The sequence below is a fragment of the Anas platyrhynchos genome, chromosome 2 (assembly GCF_047663525.1).
Source record: "Anas platyrhynchos isolate ZD024472 breed Pekin duck chromosome 2, IASCAAS_PekinDuck_T2T, whole genome shotgun sequence".
Classification (NCBI taxonomy): Eukaryota; Metazoa; Chordata; class Aves; order Anseriformes; family Anatidae; genus Anas; species Anas platyrhynchos.
This window is the reverse complement of record NC_092588.1, coordinates 96,598,204-96,616,863: the sequence shown is the minus strand read 5'-3', so window position 1 is coordinate 96,616,863 and position 18,660 is coordinate 96,598,204. Positions and strand designations below refer to the sequence as shown.

At 39.7% G+C, this 18,660-nt stretch overlaps 1 protein-coding gene across 12 annotated transcripts in view; it reads right to left on the bottom strand.

Annotated features, from left to right (window-relative positions):
* The window catches only part of ELMO1 (engulfment and cell motility 1), a 310,601-nt gene that overhangs the window by 221,829 nt on the left and 70,112 nt on the right, over window positions 1-18,660 (bottom strand). For 6 of the 12 annotated variants that reach the window (XM_027451441.3, XM_027451440.3, XM_027451439.3 and 3 more), the window contains 2 exons: window positions 13,945-13,995; window positions 3,360-3,529 (listed from right to left, as the gene is read on the bottom strand). In XM_027451441.3, coding sequence (XP_027307242.1) covers window positions 3,360-3,529; window positions 13,945-13,995 — 221 coding nt within the window. Of the gene's footprint in view, window positions 1-3,359; window positions 3,530-5,875; window positions 5,894-6,223; window positions 6,302-6,861; window positions 6,981-7,037; window positions 7,188-13,545; window positions 13,684-13,944; window positions 13,996-18,660 lie in introns of those variants that run through there. The other 6 variants (XM_027451444.3, XM_027451449.3, XM_027451446.3 and 3 more) reach the window with 6 other exon arrangements.

Genomic DNA, 18,660 nt, shown 5'->3' with positions numbered 1-18,660 from the left:
GAAGCATCCAGATAGACCCAATTCAAGGAAGACAGCGGGACTGGGCTGCAAAGCAGGGGCTAGCACACAAAGAATGGGAGAAGAGGGCAGGGAGCCGGATCATCTCATAGCAGCAATCAAACCATTCGGGTTCCTCAGCTGCACGGTTGGATTGTAGCCTCGTTCAAGCCAGGCTGGCTCAACAACAACAGCAACTCAAAGTTGGGTAAGATAACTCCACATTAAAGACACGTGGCCCATCAAAGAAGTTTCCAGCCTTCCCTCAAACTTCTGGCTCCTTCCTCCTCCAACACAGCCCACCCCCACGTGATGCTAACATAACTGTTTGAGGAGGTCAACCTATGGACACTGACATGATCTGTTAAAAATACCACCAAGTGGCAAGTACTAGGAAGGAGAGGAGAAGGGAAGAGAGCTTTCTGTTGACCTGTTCAGCAGCACAACCCCCAAGGCCATGCAGCTGAAGGGGCAGGCCCAGTATGGGAGCTAACAGCAAGGAGACCTTCCATCAGGTTGGCCATTTCAACCAGCATCTTGTGGGATGTCTCATGAGTGGCATTGCACAGAGTTCAAGGAAAAGCAGGACTAGAGAACATCTGAGAACATTTTACTAACTCTGGTTGGTTTTCCTTGACAGATTAGGGAACTCTAAGTGCTGTCAGTCTTTGTCATCCCACTCTCTCCTCCATATATTTCTCTTATCCCCCACCCCCCAACACACACTTTGTTCACTCACAGGACATTTTGTAAATTTGTTTTTCTACAACAATGAATTTGTTGTTGTTGGTTTTGTCTTCTTTGTGTTTTTTTTTTTTTTTAAACAAACAGTATTGTTTTTTTAAAAAACAAACAAACAATACTATTATCAATGATTCTTCCCCAGAAGTACTTTGTCTGTTGGCTTAGTGTGTTTAAACAACAAGAAACCCAATGAGTGACAGACCCTGAAGTAGGAGGTCAAGATCAATAGCTTGAAGTCAAACCTGAAAGGGAAGCAGCAGCACCACAGCAGGTTGAGTTTGAGTCTCTTTAATGAAAGGAACAAATCCTAATATAAGTCTCAAGTTCTGTTAAACATGTGTTTATCAGACAGTGACGCACAGCATAAAAGTAGAAGGGAATGCACAAATATCTGTAGTGCAGATGTCCTTGCTTTACAAAGTCCCTTCACTAAGGGAGACTTGGAAAAAAAACAGAAATACAGGTTGTCTAGATTGATAAATACAAAAAAGACTGCAGTAAGCACTGAGTGTTCATCAACATGTGAAGATGCTGGAAATATTTAGGATGAATCTTTGCTCAATGCCTAAACTAGACAACGTTTCTCCCCACAGGCAGAAGCTGGGAGAAATAGATTAGACAGGTAGATCAATCAATGCCTCTTTGGTGATACATTGCACCAGTTACAAAAGAAGAAGCTGAAATTCCTCCAAAGGAAAGCCACTTACAAAAAATAAAATAAAAATGCAATGGGACTCTGCTCATATGTCCAGTCTACAAGCCTGCCATGTGGTCTGAAAACTCGTGCCCTCAGACATGAATTATTACCAGGGTATAAATTGCTGAGCATTTTTTTCAGCAGCAGTGCCGGCTTAAGTAATTTCCCATCCCAGAAAACTGTTAACTATTAAACTAGACCATTATGGTAAAGCTTGGCCCAGCTCTCAGCTACAAAGCAATAGTACAGGCACATCTGAAGGATGAGGAAGGCACTTTCTTTAGCCTTGATGAAGCTAAAAGCAGTGCTTAAAAAAAAAAAAAAGAAAAAAAAGTGAACATTCCACATCTGTTTCAATACAAAATGAAGAGCCTTAACTTAAATACCTTTCACGGTGTAGAAGGTAAACCATTTAACTAAATCCATGACAAATTAAACTACAGAGGCAGTGACTTTTAAATTACTTGTGATCTTCCTAGGCACGTACAAGTTTGCCCATTTGGTGAATATTTTAATTAGTTCAGTGGGAAGTGGTCGATATAACTGCATTTATACTTTTACATTAACTTAAATTTATCTTTAGTTTTAATTTAATTTGGTCCTTAAAGAAAAAAGTATATGAATATAAGATGATTTGACTAATATATGAAAAAAGTTTTCTATTTATTAAAGTGACATAATATGTGCCACAGACCACGTCACTGCAAAAAAAGTAAAGACCATAAACCCAAAATTCTGAAGATGAAACCATGACATACAGGAACTGCAGTATACCACAGGAGTTAGGCAATGGAGATTCAAAGTCCAACAGACCACTAGCCACACAACAGGCTAATCAGCAAGGAGTAAGCACATTTTCCAATCTAAAGATTACTAGATTTTAAGAATTTTTTTTGGTTGGTTGGTTGTTTTTTGTTTGTTTGCTTTTGAAAATTCACAGTACATTTTGCATGGGATCATCACCAAAGATTCCATTTCAAAGGCCACTTACTGCTTTTGCTTTACTCCCTAAATTACTTACTTTCTTGAACCTGAGGGAACACAAGCACATTCGAGAGTGGATTTGAACTGATTTCAGCAACTGACTTCTGATGCCTAGTCCACAAGACTGAACATCCCCAAGGAATGTGGAGGGGTACCTGCAGCATGTTTATTTTCTCTCAAAGGGTGTGGGAGCTCTTGATTCCTCATATATAGTAGAGGTTGACACTGACTGCAAAGCACTAAAAACTCGAATTCAAAAACCTACTTGAAGCAGTAACTTAAAACATAATTTAATAGTGCAATAATCCAATTGATATATTTGTTGTTGTAGCATCCACATTAAGACAAGGGAAACTCATTCAGTACCACAGTCCAAAATTTCAGCAGCGGTTAAAAACGGTAAGATGTTCTGGCAAAGAATAGAAGTATTTTCAGAGATAACTTTTCAATTTCAAAAAGACATTGTCATTTGACAAACCTCTGCCAGAACTGAAACAGTAAAAATGAAAACAAAATGCAAGCACTAGATATTGTCATTACATATTCTACAATGTTTTGAAAAACATTGAATTTAAGACACAGTTTTCATGCGACATCACTTAAATATCAGCCTTTTAATAAACTATCAATGATTTATCTAAATTCTAATGAGAAAGGGAGAAACTAAGACCACGGTTTTCCTCAAAATTTTGTAGCATGGAGGGTTACTTGTGACATTGCCCACTTCCCTTTCCCACCATTCCAATGTTAGGGAAAAAACCTAAAAATACTTAATGTATTCGCATCAATAATGGCTATACTATCCTAGCAGCAGAGAACTATTTAATTTGACACTTTATGTTATCTTAGTAGTTGTAGAAATACTTCAGGCACTCAGAAAGAGAGTCTATCCATACACCATATGGGAGAAAGATCACAATTTGAACAGAATACTTACTCTGTGCCACTTTCAACCATTTGTGTTAGGAGAGAAATGCCATCTAGGTTTATAAATTCTTGGGCAAAAGTAACATCCCGTGAGTAGTTTGCTAAGTCTTTCAGTGCTTCTAACTTTGCATCCATACTAGAAGACTGGATCCTTTCATGGAGCTGCTGTGCATTTTGAGCCTGAAAGAAAAGACACAAAACAAAACCAAAAGAACTTACGTTACAATGACTATAACAAATAAAATGTTAGTGCAAACAGGAACCATGGCCATGTTTAATATTAATGATATTTAACATTTACATTCTCTGACATGTTCAAGTAACTCAAACACACATTACTTTTACAAAATTATATTATTAATTTATTATTCCTCTATTATGTATAATTATTTGGATTGTTGCAGAATTGTAAATTGAGCAATGGATAGACATCCCATTGTGGCAGTCAAAATGCAAGCATTACAAAATACAGCCTTAGGCTTGAAGAGTTAGTGTGTCATATCAATAAAAGTAAAAATGGAAATAAAACAAATCACATCAGACAATATCAGTACAGTAACGCCAACATTTTTTTTTCCTGGCACTCTTCCTTGGTTTAAGCATTTCTCATGAGCTTTATTAATAAAGGCCATATACTGTCCTAAACAGGTTATGTCAAAAGAGCCCAATATCAGGCCTTCTGTTCCTTCCTCCCTCTCTTCTCTTCCACTTGCTCTCAATCAATTCAAAAACCCATATTCTCTCTAAAAAAGCACAGGAATTATTACTTCTCACATACACAAATATGTATGAGTGGTGATATAGTAACTTCAATACCACATCTATGAGGCTACTCTGACCATTAACACTTTAAATACAGAATGAGAGGTCGGCAATATCCAAACATAACACCAACGATTAAAAAAAAATAAAAATAAAAAAATCTAAGGGAATATATAAGTAAAGCATATTAAATTATGAATTTGTCCTTTGGTTTAGCTGTACAAATACTTTAGATCTCACAGTTTCAATCTGATGCTTTCACTTACCTGAACACAATTCCCAAAAGTAATAGTTAATAGCTAGCCAGTACTTCTCTTAGAAAAAGAATCCTCCTTGTTATATGCAAATACTTGCCTTTTTTTTTTTCCCCCAAAAAAAACTCACTTTTTACCTGCACTGAATGAAAAGTAAATAAAAAGCTATGTGCCATTATATCATTAGGATTCTGGTAAATTCTGTTCACTGTTATTTTCTCTGAGGGTTTGTTTATTCTTTCTCAGCAACAGAATAAGAAAAATAAGGAAAAAAAAAAGGCTGCGCTGACAGACAATTTTCTGTTCAAGTAATGAATATACTCTTCACCAAGCTGATCATCTCTGTAGATAAAGATCCTCAGATAGTAGATATTTTTAGTGGAAGTGAACATTTAAACAGAGAACAGAGGGAAAAGTAAAACTACTGTGTTATAGATAAAGTTTCCTATCAACATAATCTTAACTGCTTCACAAACATTAATAAATTAAATGTCCCAGTACCCTCTGAGAAAAAAAAAAAAAGTTACTTCCATTCTTCCTTTTTTTTTTTTTTTTTTTTTTTTTTTTTTTTTTTACAAAGGAAAAAAAGGAATGTATGGTCTACACTCAGGTTCTCGCAGAACCTTTCTACTCAAGAGAAGCATGTACAGGGAGGAAATACTTTCTAGTTAATACAACTGAGGTTAATATCTTTAACTAAGACAGTATTGAAGATAAATAGAATATACTTTATTTCGGGGGTTTTCTATGCCTTAAGCATTAGGTGCTATAGCCATAGCAGTTATATTATCTATAAAGAGGCACAATCCTGTCATCCAAAACACCCCTTTGCCACCATAAATTTCCTACTCTCAAAATGGCTCAAGCTGTAGGAGAGAAACAGTGACCTCTATCTTGTCTCTGTAATGGACAATGACTGTCTGAATGGTATATCTATCTATCTATATATTCTCTCAAACATAAGCAGCTGGTAGACTAAAATCATGTGCCAAAGCCTATTGAAGAAATAAAAACAGATCCCATTAACTTCCAACATCCAGATTAGCCACAAAATAATTCCTCCAAACCATCTCTTTCTTCAGAGTATGCAAAGGAAATTTTGATAAAATGCTATTGTACAACTAGCTACAAAAATTGCAAGCTATCACTACTACTGCATGAACTGGAAGTTCAACAGCCACCTCCCACCTCATCAAAAAAGCCCTACATTAAGCTTGATCTTTTCAGGACTCCCTGGTATAACAAGTGAGGAAGATCCAGAGAAGCAACGTATCCTCAAAATATTACTCTTTCTCAAAATGCATGCAATGTCTGAATTCCCTCCTATCTCAGAAAAGAAGCACTTTGGAAAGTCTTCAGTATCAACCTAAGAGCTACATTCCCCTGACTTTGGAAATGATTGCTTAAATCATTTTTCTCATTAAGGTCTGTATACATCCTCTGTCATCTGCCATGGTTCTGGGAGGTTGACACCCCTGCTCCCCTCAATGTCTGAAGGCTAACACTCTACCATCTCTCCATGGGAAGCAGGTCTTCTTCTGAAGGTTTCTGGACCCCGTGAAAATTAAGCAAGCAGCAAGGATGAACAAAACATTTGGTTCACTGTGACTGAGCAGCACTCCTGAGTTGCTCAAACAGTAAATCAGAGGAATTAAAACAGGCAGCAGAGCTGTGGCCAAACATGTGGGGACAGTAATCTCACATGTAACACAGCAGCAAGCAAAAGAGGATATGTGAGCAGAGCCAGGAGAACGTCCTCCTCCCAACCCTTTTACATCACATCTGCAACTGCTGTATGACCAACACCTCATCTCCATACACTTTAACAATAACTTATTTATTGTCAAGTTCACCCTACCTCTTGAGAAGGGATTCCTACCCCCACCATAAACACCTGGAACTGGGAAGTGCTGCTGCCCATTAGACTTCCATTACATATGAAACAATACCCAGCTGGGAAAGAGCTAACCTTATCTCTCTCCAAAAAAGAGAAGACCAGCACAGGGATGTGCAATTAACAGCTCACCTACACTGTGGGACAGCAGCAGGACCAACCTTTCAACAGAGAGATGTTAGTCCTAGTTCCTGTGAAGCTAGTGAGAGCTTTGCAATCCACCACACTTAAACCAAAATAAAATTATGAATCTGAGACAGTTTGGTCTCTTCTAAAGAGCACAAAATCTATAATGCAATGTCTCTTCATTACAAAAGTTGTTCAGCCCTGTTTTAAGCACATAAAAGAGAATTTAGCAACATCCCATGCTTTACCAAACTATGCCATTGCTAAATGCCCCATCAGAAAAGTTTCTACATAGCTGTACTTGACCTACATCAAGCAAGTTTTACAAGCTACTGCATTCAACAAACCTCAAGCCTTCTCATATTGGAAAAAGGAAATGGCAGAGAAGATCTTGATTAATGGGCTACACAAATATTTGTCTCAACAAAAAAGTTGGTACATGTCTCACTGGAAACATGTCCAAAAGTAATACCGACCGTTGTCATTGCAAGTGCCTGACCGGTGAAAACATCGCTTCACTGAACGCCATGCAGTTCTCTCAAGCCTCCTAGTCCTTGTTGCCATAGCACTCGTACATGCTTATGGAATGTACAGATCACTTATGACTGCATTAAAAAATGAAACCCAGATGAAATATACTTGGAGTACTTACCAGGGAGCTATTTTAATGATTTACAATCCATCAGTGGATGGACAGAGAGCACAGCTCATTAAAGTAACCATAGCACTAGCTGCCACGTCTCTGCTCCTGCTGAAGTATCATTCAGGTGAGAATAATAAATAAATGTATAAAATCTGCCCAGCTGAGAACTGTTATGAAGGAATTAACAGAAACACAGTTGTTGAAGTAAATGTAAGACAGCATTGAGTGCTCTCCTGGTTAGAAAGGCAGGAAGACAAGAAACTTGTAGAATGTGTGCTGTTGAAGACCAAGCATTTCAAAAGGCTTTCAAGAGGCATAAGCTACATGTCTAATCTGAAATGACTTGCTCTAAGGACAGACAGAAAGGGTTTTTTTTCGTTGGTTGGTTGTTGTTGTTTTTTTGTTCTCTATGGTTGTCCTTAGAGAACAGCAGTGCTTAAAAGAAGCAGCTTGATGGGATAACAGATTAAAAAGAAAACTAATGACCTAAATCCAAGATGTGGCTTGCTTAGAGCCCCAGATAGCCATTTGGAGGTTAGGAATCCCAAGAACATCCTAACAAAGGGTTCTACTGATCAAATTATCACTTGTTTGGCACTGAAGATTTTGTACATCAAACTTTGAAAGCAAGTTATTACACAGATGCCCACGAGGCTTCTGTACAGAACACAAAATACAGTAAGCCAGGGCAGAAGGGAAGACACACATTCCAAATGCAACCACAATCAAACACTGATGTGCTATGGAAGAAATCTGGACTGTATTGATTTTCTTGTCTGTGGCTGTTTTAAGATTATGTTATCCGTTTTCCTCTTTATTCTTTACAAAAAGCAAAAAATAATAATAATAAAAAAAGAGTATTTTCATATTCCCTGTAGATATTAGTCACATTATTCATCTTTCTGCTAGAAAAAAAAGACATCAGTAACTAGCAAATACATTTTTATTTTACTAACCAAATATGCACTTCCGTGATTTAAGTGACTTATCAACACTTATATCAATAAGTGTTGAAACTCTATGGTGGTTTAAACTGCTACTTTCTCCTGGCTTGTTACTGCCACTTCACCAACGACTGCATACATGACAGCAAGCAGTGGAGGAGCGGACATGTTACTATCCATCATTATATGCAAACCAGATTCAACAAACCCAGCAAGACTGGCTAGCATGTGATGCCAGGTAGGCAATGAGATTCCACTTTAATTAGCAAAGGCATTAATTTTTTAACATTTTTATATTAATACTCAGCAAGCACAATTTCTACCATCCAAAGCACTGTACAAATGTAATTCACAGAGCAGTCCTGTGCAACCACTACACGTAGTTAAGGAGGCAGAAACAGGGAAATGGTCACGTCTAGAGCTGTGTGCTAAAACAGTGATAAAATCATTAGAGATACATAGCTGTACATATTATGCAAATATGCCTAAAAGACGTTTATACAATCTGTAGCCACTTAGGAGTGTTTGAGAAGCAGTGCTTTTTTCCTACCCCTGCTTTTGAAATAATCATTTTTTCTTACTACTTAAAACATAACTTTGAAACCTGAACACATGACACTAAACCTTTATCTATTAAAAGACAGAAGACAACTCTACTTCCCAAATCTTCCTCTTGTATTAAGTGTAGACAAATATAAAAGTAGCTCAATGACTTCCACAATCAGTGCTCTTGGTATAGGGTTTAATAATAACTAATTCACCACTACATAACAAATGTAATCACAATCATAGACTTGATCTGCAAATATGCTTGTATTTACCCAACTTAAAGGTTATTAAGTCAGTTGAACACAGATTAAGGCAACTGTAGATGAATTGTAGATCAGATTCCCTGACCTTTTACTCATTAAAGATAGAGGACTTCAATGCATAAGTAAAAATAAGTTGAAAAACCCACTCCTCCCTTATATGCGTCTTATATGGGTAGATCACAGATGAAAAAAACAAAACAAACAAACAAAAAAAAAACATGTTACACAAATCTGTAAAAGCATTCTGGGAAAATACTATGATGACTGTTAGCAAACACCCCTATTGACATGATTGCTCATGCTAGAAATGCTAATACAGCTGCTACAAACAACTCACAGGTTTGAGAACTCAATCAATCAATCTCCAACCAGGGGAGGAAAACAAACAAACAAACAAACAAACAAAAAAAAAAAAAAACACAACAACAACAAAAAACACATGATAAAAGCAAATGATCAGGCACTTTAAATATTACATTAGAAATGGCTACCCATTGACTCAATGTTAAAGGTATACCGTTCGTGGGCAAGCCATGTCTTCCTAAGTACCCAAGAAGCTACTTTAAAAACAAACAGCTAGAGGTCCAATAATCAGTTCTGTTTCAAAATCATTAAATTAAAGGCAGAGGGAGAAAGAGAAGAGTTCCCTTAGCTTAGTCTTCCCAGCATTTTAGCAGCCTTTCAAAATGATTAGTCATTACAATGTGGATTTGCAGGATCTGATCAAAAGAAAGCTGCAGACAGTAAAAAGTTGGACTCTATTTGCTGCATTGCAGGACAGAGCTGTCCTTTTGGAACAGTCTCACACTCAGGAGCAATTACAGCTCATTTATACACGTACCCATCATCCATGGGAATAAGGGTATCACAAAATAGACAATAACGATCTGGCATTTCACCTGTCACATATGTTCAAATACAACAAAGATTGTTGCATAAAAAGCATTGAATGAGCCCCTTCAGAAATGCAAATGGACAAGGGGGGGGAAACAGGTCATGGAGAACAGCAAAAATGCACAACAGCACAAAGAATTGTTAAGAAAGATGATAGGATGGCAAAAAAATAAAGGAGAATGATGATATAGGAACAAAGATAATATGAGAGAAATTCAATCTGTATTCAAGTTACCTAGGAAACACAGTGTCTGTGTGGTGAGTGGTTTATAGAGGAAAAAATAGCATTGTTTAGAAAAAAACAGCCTTTCAGAGAATTGCACAAACTTAGCAAACAGACCTGCAGAAACAAAGAGGCAGTTCAAATTCCCACCAGGCCCAATGACTGGCGTTTGCAAAGTTCTAACTCAAAGAAGTCTAAAATAGACACGTCATAAATCTCTGAAGGCAAGCATTTATAATGGATTTAGCAGCACACCAGAACTGCAGTTTTGCTCTTGCAGTATTAACAATGAATTTCGGGGAAAAAAAGGGACTTATACACACACCCAAAATTATCTAAATTTGAGATTCAAAAAGAGAAAGTATTTAATTTATATAACGGGAAGTTGGATTTCTAATGTTAATTTTAAGGAAGCCAACCCAAAAATACTGTTGTGTTTCTCCTAGCTTTCTCCTTCCCCTCACCCCACCATTTAAATCTTTAATAGTACCTATAATGGGTACATGAGCAATACACAACTTGAGACTAAAAGCAACAGAACTCAAAAGATCTTATCTTGTCCTTCTCACTCAACTCCAGTATGCAACTGTGAATGGGTATAGCCTGACTTTTGCTTCTGATGCTATTATACTATATGAAAATTAAGAACTAGAAATGCATTTTAATTTCCTGCAGCCTTCAGAGCTGGCCGTAACTATTCCTCCCAACTCTTCAAAAAAGTTTCCTCAAAAGGCTTGTGAAGTTCAGGACAGATTTTGCTTGCCCACGATAGCCAAAAAGTAGAAAGCTTGGACCTCTCTGAAGCTACATGGACACATCCCAGGCACCAGATAATTTGTATGGGGCTCCTCTTCACTTCTTTTAATCTTTCTTTTCTTTCTTTCAAATTCCCCAACCTCTACACAAAGTGTTTTTGCTACTATTTTCTTTGTCTGAGGGGAGGAGGAGATAATTTCAGCTTTATACTGATACAGAGTGGGGGGAAGAAAGGAAAAAAATAGAATCTTAATATTATCACAGGATGAGAAAAACATTTTCTACCTGGAAGCTAGGAAAGCATCATTCCCATATTGCATAATTATATCTTTCAGCCTGTACTTTACATTATCTCCTCTGTCTACAGTTGCTTTCACATAGAATTTCAGAGGAAAAAATGGAAACAGATGGCCTGTTAGCTTCTCAGGGTTAAATACAAACATTGTGTGGGTCACCAGGCTAAAAACCACAGCTTGGAAGCCTTTAATCTATCTATTTTAGGTACCTCTATGATGACCACATCAGCAGTACCTTCAAAGCAAAGACACTATTCTAGTAGGGGAACATTCAGAACTTTATTTTACCTCTATTTAAAGAATACAAATACTCTTTAATCTGACAAAAACCAACCCAGACCTTTAAAACCTGCATCCAAGTTACTTCGAGTACACCTCGAGTACTGTATTCAGTTTTGGGCCCCTCGCTACAAGAAGGACATTGAGGTGCTTGAGCGGGTCCAAAGAAGGGCGACGAAGCTGGTGAGGGGCCTGGAGAACAAGTCCTGCGAGGAGCGACTGAAGGAGCTGGGCTTGTTCAGTCTGGAGAAGAGGAGGCTCAGGGGCAACCTTATCACTCTCTACAGATACCTTAAAGGAGGCTGTAGAGAGGTGGGGGTTGGCCTGTTCTCCCACGTGCCTGGTGACAGGACGAGGGGGAATGGGCTAAAGTTGCACCAGGGGAGTTTTAGGTTAGATGTTAGGAAGAGCTTCTTTACTGAAAGGGTTGTGAGGCATTGGAACAGGCTGCCCAGGGAGGTGGTGGAGTCACCATCCCTGGAAGTCTTCAAAAGACGTTTAGATGTAGAGCTTAGGGATATGGTTTAGTGGGGACTGTTAGTGTTAGGTTAGAGGTTGGACTCGATGATCTTGAGGTCTCTTCCAACCTAGAAATTCTGTGTGATTCTGTGTGATTCCCTGATTATGGGAAAAAGTTAACTAAAAAAAAAAAAAAAAAAAGATAGTAAGCCCTGGTTTAGTGATAAATGTCAATACTGACAACTAGAAACTAGAGCGGCCTTCTAGCTCATAACAGGATGGCAGATTAGGATCCCTGCATCACTCTTAACTGTAGGCTTGTGCAAGCATGGTCCCTAACTTGGTAGAAAATGGGTAACAGTCCAATATCCTAAGGAGCCCTGTCTTGGCTGACTGAACCTAAGGCAGATGACCAAAGAAACAGAACAAGCACAGGAGAATCTTATGCAAGGCCCTGCCTTCTGGCCCACAGCTATTAGTAGAAAGAGTTATAAATCCAAAAGTTATCTTCTGTTTGAAGGTTGCATTTCCAATTGCACAAGTGACCATGCAGACAGACAGCTATTTCCACAGATGTGTCAAAGCACAGCCTCAGTTCAGTTTTGCATGGTGCAACTCATTGTGGATTTTGAGATGGGGAAGGATTCCATGAGTCATCTCATACTGTCACTCCACGTTGTGGTTACACAGAAGAATGATGCAGTGCATTTGGACCACACTGGTTCCTGATGAACCACAGATGTTGTTTTGCTTTCACGACATCCCACATCTGGCCAGTAGATAGCCCTTTTTCGGTGGAGTGGATATTTGGATATTTCTTCTTACAAGTCCCAAAGGTTAGGAGCTGGTGCCAGGGCTTTCTGTTTCTTAGGAAGCTCCACCAGATGGGGTTTACTCCACAGGTAAGTGGTTTCTCATCTACAAGGCTGTTCTGATGACATATAGCAAGAAGCTTTGGAGTCAGACTCTGGCAACAGCAGCTTAAGACCATGGCTCTTACTCCTACAGCTGTAAAGTTCTGTATATGACCGTGGAAAAGATGACAAAGGATAATGGAAATCTCTTGTCTTTGTTCAGACAGCTGCTGCTTAGGTGTGCTTTCTGTTAAGAGGACACACTCACGTAGATACACTTAACCAAAAACTTCAGAGGCATGCATGTGTTTTCATAATGGCTTCTTCAATTTCTGTGTATACACAAACATGCATTACAAACTCAGTCACCTCCTAAGCTTAGTATAAATCACCATCAAGTTAAGCATGCTGGGGACAAGTGGAAATGCATATGGTATCTGGAGGACCTAGGAAATTTTTAGCAACATACATCTCTTTTTTTTTACATTGACGGCAGGTCCTACAGCTGAAAAATGACCCATCCAGTATGTATCTCCATGTGACTTCTAGATAAACAAGATTTTGCATCTGACACCACTCTTAACAGGTTCAACAGAAGCCAAATTTAAAGCACCACAGCTCTGTCTTCCTTGCTTAAATGAGCTGCAGTACACGGGGGCAGATTTTGGCCATAAGAATGCAATGATTCTGCAGAAGCTAAAACACCACCACAAAGAGGTAAACCATTTTAATGGCACACTATGTTTGTCAGTAAGGAAATGTGATTGCTGCTGCCAGAGAAATACATCTTCTGGGACTAATAGTGGCTTTCAGCATGTGGCAACAGCATGGCTCAACTCAGCAGGAAAACAGGCCATTACAAGGCAACCAGCAACTCTGCTATGCTTTTTGAGGAGCTGGCAAGGAGGTGGTGTTGAAAAAATAAAGACAAAACAGTAAAATCTCAACATTATAGCTGCTGCTCAATCAGTAGAAACCCCAACAACAGGAAAGCTCTGACCTGCAGAAGAGCTCTCCCAGATCCAGCCCTCAGGCTTTTCTCTTGGCTCAGATCTCTTGGGCAGGACAGGAGAACATGAGTGATGCTGCAGTTCCAGCAGGGAAGCAGAGGTATCTTGGACATGAAAGCTCTTCCCAGTGGAAGAGAAGAAGTGAAAGACAAAGAACACCCAACTGTGACAACCCTGCCACAAAATTTGACTAGAGAGACACCACCCCAGCCCACAACTCAAAAAAAGAGATCAACGCAGTCTTCTTGTGACCACACCATCACTGTCCTTTGTAGGGGGATTGTGGGATAGGGTGTAGCTAAAGCCTGAAAACATATAAATTGCTTCACAGTGATTCTACTAATCAAATCTTTACTTTGAAGGGAGAGAAGAACAGAATGGTAACTTACTGGAGACGTTGTTAACCGAAGGATTGCTCCATTTTTTATCTCATTACGATTCTGAAAGAGAAAAAAAAAAAACACAAAGATTTCCTTAAGACATATAAAAAGATGAAACGTGCATTAAATAGAATGCCACACTAAAATAGCAACGGTACTTTCCCTTGTCTATGTGCAAAAGCTTCCCCCTTCTACATGTGAGCTAACATGCATGCAGTATGTTCCTGATTTAGGCATACTAACATTAGCTTCAAGAAATAGGTGGCTATTCATATGATATTTAACAGATCTAAACCCTTTTGAGAATGACTTCATATTTTGCAAAGTTTAGCTTCCACTGGCAACTTCTAAATATTTGTTTGAAATATACTGTCCATGGTGTCTGGCTCTGATACTGTGTCACATAGTTGAGGAGTTCGTAAGTTTGCTGAAACCTGTCATTAAACATCTGCAGGACTTAAGTTTTATCCCACTGGCTCTCTGTTTTCTATAACAAGAACATGCTGACTTAAACCACTGGAACCAACCACTGAGTTCTGCCACCACAACCTTGCATTCTCCCTCAAATTAAATACAAAATAAATTTAAAAAAGCCCTGCTGTTAGTGGTAAGTAAAGTTCAAACATGCCATAGGCCATTCTCCTTACCCTGCTGACAGAAAGAGGAGGCATTAAACATTTTCTCTTTGTTAATCTCACATAAGATGTTCAATTAAACTAAAGCTACATGTAGATGAAAAAGTTACCATGGCACAAGTTATGGTGTATGCTTACAGTGTCCTCACAACGTTATGGCCAGTGCCCGTGTGCATGGCCTTACCCTGTGGTAAGCATGAGGGAGGACGTGCACCTCTATCAGTAAGCTCCCTTCTGTTCACCACAGGTCAACATTGCAGAGGTACCCAGCACAATGAGCATGCTAACAGGTACTGGCCACCTCTGCACAATGCAACACACACTCACAGATGCATTCACGATTCATTAGTTTGTTCATGGGCCAATATCCTTGTTTGTCAAAGGTATGTGAGGAATCCCTAACAGTTTGAGAGGTAAGAGTTCATTTTGTTCTAAAAACCACAGTGCAGGCTTTCTGCAGACTGATCTTTACACAAATAAATCACGGTGTATTTCTTCTCAGGCAACTTCTCCCAGTTTCATTTAATCCTTACAGCTCACAGTTAGACAAACCTCAAATCCCAAACACTAAAAACAGGATAAATCTTGCTTGAAACCAGGTCAAGCAGTCCCAAAATAAAACTCCAGTACATTGTCTCTTTCTTGGTACCTAAGTCCTCTGTGGGATTGGTTCTAGCAAACCCACAAAATCACCCTCCACCCACAACATTTCTTCACTCTAAATGAAATACTTAAAGTGTCAGACGACACAGTGGATACAAGAGACATTTTTTATGGCATCATTGCTTACATATGCAGCTAACTCATCTGAGCCCCTAGCAGTCTCCTCCTGATAGTGTCATTGCCTTCCTGCCAGAACAGCCCAATGGATGTGAGCCAGACTCTACACCAGAGAGGGGTAAAAAAAAAAAAAGAAAAGGTGAGTGGCTAATTACACAGCAGAGATAACACTAACAAAGTGCCAGATTTGCTCCTCCTGTAGTAAAACACCATCAGACAAAGCTACACCTCATCACGTCTAAGGAATCTGTATGAGGTGGCAAGAGTGCATTTGTGTGGTTGAACCCAAATCAATGTTGAAGCAAACTCACTTTCCAAACACCTGTGGCAACTTAAACTGTTACCACCTCCTGATTTGTGGAACTGAATATGAGTAATTGCTTCAAGACAGTTAGCATAGGCTAACTTCATCTCAATCAACATCTTAGGCTAAATCACTGGACATCAGTTGGGTTAGGCCGCAGTATACATGTATGCACGTGCACATGGAGTTACATCAGTTTTACTTTTAAGGCAGCAAATCCCAGCATGCAGCAACGTTAAAAAACAGAGAATCAGATAATACTTAAACAGTTTAAACCAATCACATGCATAAATAAATAAATAAATAAATAAATAAATAAATAAATAAATAAATAAATAAATAAAAGTGAAGGACAACAAGGCAATCAGGCCCAGCCAGCATGGGTTCATGAAATGTAGGTCCTGCTTGACAAACCTGGTCTCCCCCTATGATATGATGACATGTTTAGTGGACAAGGAAAAGGCTGTGGTCTATAGCAAAACATTTGGTACTGTTTCCCACAGCATTCTCCTGGATAAACTGTCTGCTCCTGGCTTGGACAGAAGTATTGTTCATTGAGTAAAAACCTGGCTGGGCAGTCTGGCCTAAAGGGCCACGGTGAATGGAGTTAAAGCCAGTTGGAGGCTGTTCACCAGTGGTATCCCCCAGGGCTCAGCACTGGGGCTGGTTTTGTTTAACATTTTTATCAGCACTCTTGATGAGGGGATTGAGTGTACCCTCAGTGAGTTTGCAGACACCAAGTTGGGCAGGAGTGTTGACCTCCACTTGAGAGTAGGAAGGCTTTGTAGAGGGATCTGGATAAGCTGGATTGATGGGCCACATCCACTTGTATCACTTGTATGGGATTCAACAAGGCTTAAGTGCTGGGTGCTGCACTTGGGTCATAACAACCCCATGCAGCCATATAGGCTTGAGGAAGAGTGGCTGGAAAGTTGCCAGCAGAAAAGGATCTGGGGGTGCTGGTTGACAGTGGAATGAACATGAGCCAGTGGTGTTCCTCAGTGGCTGAGAAGGCCAGTGCCATCCTGGCCTGCATCAGAAATCATGCGGACAGCAAGAAGGGATTATCCTCCTGTACTCAGCTCTGGTGAAGCCGCACCTCGAGCGCTGTGCTCAGTTTTGGGCCCCGGACCACACAAAAGGTTTGGGTTGCTTGAGTATGTGCAGAGAAGAGCATCAAAACTGGTGAAGAGAAAACAAGAGGGGTGAGGAGCAGCTGGGGGTGCTGGGGGCTGCTCGGTCTGGAGAGGAGGAGGCTGAGGGCAGAGCTCCCCACTCTCCACAGCTGCCTGACAGTAGGCTGCAGCCAGGAGCAACGTGTTGCTCTCCTTGTTCAGGAGACAAGCGATAGGACGTGAGGTGACAGCCACAGGCTGCACCAGGGGGGTTTGGACTGGGTGTCAGGAAGGATTTCCTCTCAGAGAGGGTGGCCAGGCCTTGGAAGGGGCTGCCCAGGGAGGTGGCGGGGTCTCCAGCCCTAGAGGTATTTAAGAGACGTATGGATGTGGCGCTTAGCAACATGGTTTAGAGGTGGTAGTGTTAGGTTGATGGTGGACTTGATGATCTTAAGGTCTTTTCCAACCTAAATGATTGTATGGTTCTATGAAAAGTGAAAGTCCACTCATATCATTATAAAAGTGTTGGAGCTAAGTAAATAGACTGTTCTTAAACAAATAAAGAGCACCCACGCAGGTTTATTCTTTCAGCAGAATAACTTTAAGCACAGTTTCTCATGTTTCCTGCTACAATTAACGTGAACTACCAAATGAGATGAACAAATGAGTTTGTGGTTTAACAAGTTAAGTCACTTCATCTGGGCCACAACAAGCATATGTGCAAACACTCTTAGTCCGTTGCAAACACAAGTTAGACTAAATCTGAAATGCTCTCTACGCAGTCAAGTAAACAAGTTAAAACAAAAAAACTAATTACATAAATCCACAACCAACCTAAACAAATGAGAAAGATCTTGTTAAAAAACACCCTATTCTCTCCACAGTCCAACGAATTTAAAACAAGCGTAAAAAGGGAAGCTGATAACCTCACTGAAATTCAGATACCACAAACAGACAAACAAGGGCAGTACTATTCTCCAGCGTGACTGTATGTCAGCAGGTGCTATATAAAATAGCACAGGAATAAGAGAAAACACAGTACATAAAAGCGTCCTTGGAAGTTTTGTATAGGGTCTTTCTGTTTATTTACCAAGATGAATCTGAAACACCACAGGTTTCATACTCCAAATTCCACCACAGGTCTGAGCCCACAGCCCACAAGACCTTTCTCTAATCACCCCTGACTCACAGCAAAACACATCAGTCTGTCCTGTGCTGTGCATTCAGTTGCTGCTATCACCAGCAGCTAGTCTTCAATTTCCAATTTAGACAAAGGCTAAAGGAAAACTGACAGTGCCTTTTATCTGTAAGTTTTCACAGTATCAAGTTTCTAATGCAGCAGGCTAGCCAAACCTTGCAAAGAGTTAGATATTCCCCAAACAAAAATCCGATTTTGTTTATCCATGCTACATAATGACTGAAGTGCCTACCATGAAACAGCATCTAAGTGTACAATTAAGCCAAGAGGATTTCCTACATGAACTGTGTGGTGCAGTATTCAGCATGCCAGTTAATTGCAATCGCAACATTTATACACAGTTAATCTGCTTAGCATTAGGGACAGCATCCTGTGGATTGCCTTAACAGAATAACAGAATGCCATTCCAACACAGCAGCCTGCCTTTGGTAATCGCCCTTGTATGCACCACAGCTATTCAGGACAGGGCACACCACCACCTGAGGGGCCAGGGTAGACCCCTTCCAGGATATTTCTGATCTCATGTGTACATTGTTTGTAGACGTTGTTCATGATGTCAATCTGTATTAGGAAAGCTTATTCCTGAGCAGAAAGTAACTACTTAAACATCACTATCCAAAATGCCCCTAAAGAAACTCTGCAACAAGAAAATTGACTTGTTATGTTACCTAGGCCTAAGACAGCAGTTGTATT